At 49.2% G+C, this 2,278-nt stretch overlaps 1 protein-coding gene across 1 annotated transcript; it reads left to right on the top strand.

The window, feature by feature from the left end:
* Positions 1 to 574: 574 nt before the first annotated feature.
* LOC101780893 (CASP-like protein 1U2) lies at positions 575 to 1,965 on the top strand. Its single transcript, XM_004979304.4, has 3 exons — positions 575 to 645; positions 1,100 to 1,309; positions 1,382 to 1,965. The coding sequence occupies exons 2-3, from the start codon at positions 1,119 to 1,121 to the stop codon at positions 1,737 to 1,739; spliced, it is 549 nt and encodes a 182-aa protein (XP_004979361.1). The 5' UTR covers positions 575 to 645; positions 1,100 to 1,118; the 3' UTR covers positions 1,740 to 1,965.
* Positions 1,966 to 2,278: the final 313 nt, after the last annotated feature.

The raw sequence follows: 2,278 nt of genomic DNA, 5'->3' as shown, positions 1-2,278 counted from the left end.
ATCGTGACAAACGAGCATGGGTACAAGAGACATTGCTAGCCTTTCAGCGGAGACTTGGATTACTCTTTCCTCTGACTGACCTCGTCGGCAGGGCATGAGCGAGTACCATGTATTGCATCAAAACGGACTGACGAAACGGCCAAGAGACAGGGAGACTTGCCCTGTACAGTTCAGGCAATTCCAGGAGTTTTGTTTATTAAGCTAATCCAGTGGAGGATTTCGTTTTGATATTTCCAAGATAGCTACGTCGATCACCAAGAGAAAAATGAAACTGTGTTTTAATCTACCCCTCCAATGCATACCATCGTGTTGCTGTTTCATAGTTTAACATTTAATTTCAAGACATGATTTCTGTGTCAAGAGGCTCCTTGTCCCTCCTCTTAAATTTTCTACCACGTCATCAGATTACCTGATGTGTCCCTATATTTAGTTTACACAAAACTCCTATAAAACTAGTTATGCTTTTTCCATTTATTAAATTACGCAGCTCGTCAATGCTGACATGACGTGTCAACATGTGGGGCATCAGTACTTGACGAGCCAAGTAAGCCTAGCCATTTGACAAGGCAGCTAGCTTCGCTTGTTCCGTCCATAAATAGATGCTCCAAGCTAGCAACATTCCTCACTAACCCCTCAGCCAACAAGGTACATTCTCAATGTTTTCATTACTTTTCTGTTCCTTTCTGGTTCGCGTCCTTGTTGGATTATGCTTTAGAATTTGTGAAGGACACAAATAGATTCAGACGTTCACATATGTGTACAACACTCGCATTACAGTGATTCTTGCTATATTTTCAAAAATTGTTGGATAAGGATAGCTCTCGGAAATTGTTCAACTAGGTCTCGAAATTTTCGAGGTGTTTTCTATATGTGTTGAGGTGGTAAAACCATTTCGGCCGGGCGAGAAACCTCAGCAGTGAGAGCCATTTGGTAGATACTATAAAACTATTGTAATATGCCAGCAGAAACCAAGAAAAATAACAGGGTAGGATTAATCTACTGGACTACTGGAATGAACCACATCTCCAGCGCCTTAACTTCACATCAGAAAAAAAAAATCAATCATGCCTTTGAATTCTTCTCATCTTGATTTCCACAGCGCGAGTGTGTCGATCGCCATGGGATCCGGCTGTCATGCCATGAACGAGGAGCCAAATGGCTCCAAGGCGGTGACCCTCCTGTTCCGCCTGTCCACGATGGTGCTGGCGCTCACCTCGGCGGTCGTCATGGCGACGGCGAGCGAGTGCTCCATCTTCGAGCCCCACGGTTCCAGGGTCACCGTCACCTTCAAAAACTACCCACCATTTGTGTAAGTATGATATGACTCCTTACTTGCCACCTCCATGCGTGCGTGCAGTCTGATCATGTATTCTACATGCAGCTACCTGGCATGGGTAAACATCGCGGCGACTATCCTGGAGGCGGCCGGGATCTACCTACAGGTTGGTAAGGGCGGCGACGGCGACGACGAGGCGCCAAAGCTCCCCCGTGTCATCCTGGTTGCCATCGACGTCGCCGTGCCGGCGCTGCTCAACACGGCCACGGGCGCCGTGTTCTCGGCGGTCGTCGCCTACGGTCCGCAGATCAGCGCCTGCACTGGCACCGCCGGCAGGTTCTGCGATCAGGCGAACAGGTCCAAGCTCTTCTCCTTGGCCGCCAGCATCTCCGCCGCTTCCGCCGCCGTAGCTAAGGACGTCTCGCTACCGTTCTCCGTGTGGCCCATGTCGTCAGACGAGTAGACGACTGCTGATATTTGTCGTTATCTGGTGGTCGCCGTTTGCAATGTTTGCAAACACAAGGCTGTGTTGCTGCTGACGCTGAGTGTACGTCGTTTTAATCCTGTCAGTAACAGTGTGTTGATGCAAGTCATCATCCTACACTATGCCAGTTCTTCATTGCTTTATCTTGTCAATACTAAATGGCTATTTCCTTCATCAATAAATACAAGGGATTTTGTCGTTTCCACATGGTCAATCTTTGATTGATTTGTAATGCCGCATGCATGAATTATATATGCCTGACTCTTGATCATCATCAGAGCTACCACGCCACGTGCGAAGGGAGAACGTCATTCATGGACCCCTCCCTCCTCCCCGGCCTTCCCTCTCCTCCCCCTTCGCTCGCCCCTCATCTCGTGCTGAGGCAAGGAGGGCTTCCAGGGCGAGGTGTGGCGATGAGTGGAAATCGGATGCATGGAGATAGCCCTTGTATCTACCCGATGGATCTGCGGCGGGCTGCTTATGTGGCGGAGGAGGTGTGAGGTGGGACGTCGCTGGCA

This window comes from Setaria italica, chromosome VIII, assembly GCF_000263155.2.
Source record: "Setaria italica strain Yugu1 chromosome VIII, Setaria_italica_v2.0, whole genome shotgun sequence".
Lineage (NCBI taxonomy): Eukaryota > Viridiplantae > Streptophyta > Magnoliopsida > Poales > Poaceae > Setaria > Setaria italica.
The sequence above is the reverse complement of the archived record's forward strand: the minus strand, read 5'-3'. Positions and strand labels throughout refer to the sequence as shown.

What these genes read in the sequence shown, in the direction of transcription:
- LOC101780893 (XM_004979304.4), top strand. Translation starts at nt 1,119, where the DNA reads ATGGGATCCGGCTGTCATGCCATGAACGAGGAGCCAAATGGCTCCAAG. An exon ending in AAAAACTACCCACCATTTGT is followed by an intron (nt 1,310 to 1,381) that starts GTAAGTATGATA and finishes TTCTACATGCAG; the next exon opens with CTACCTGGCATGGGTAAACA.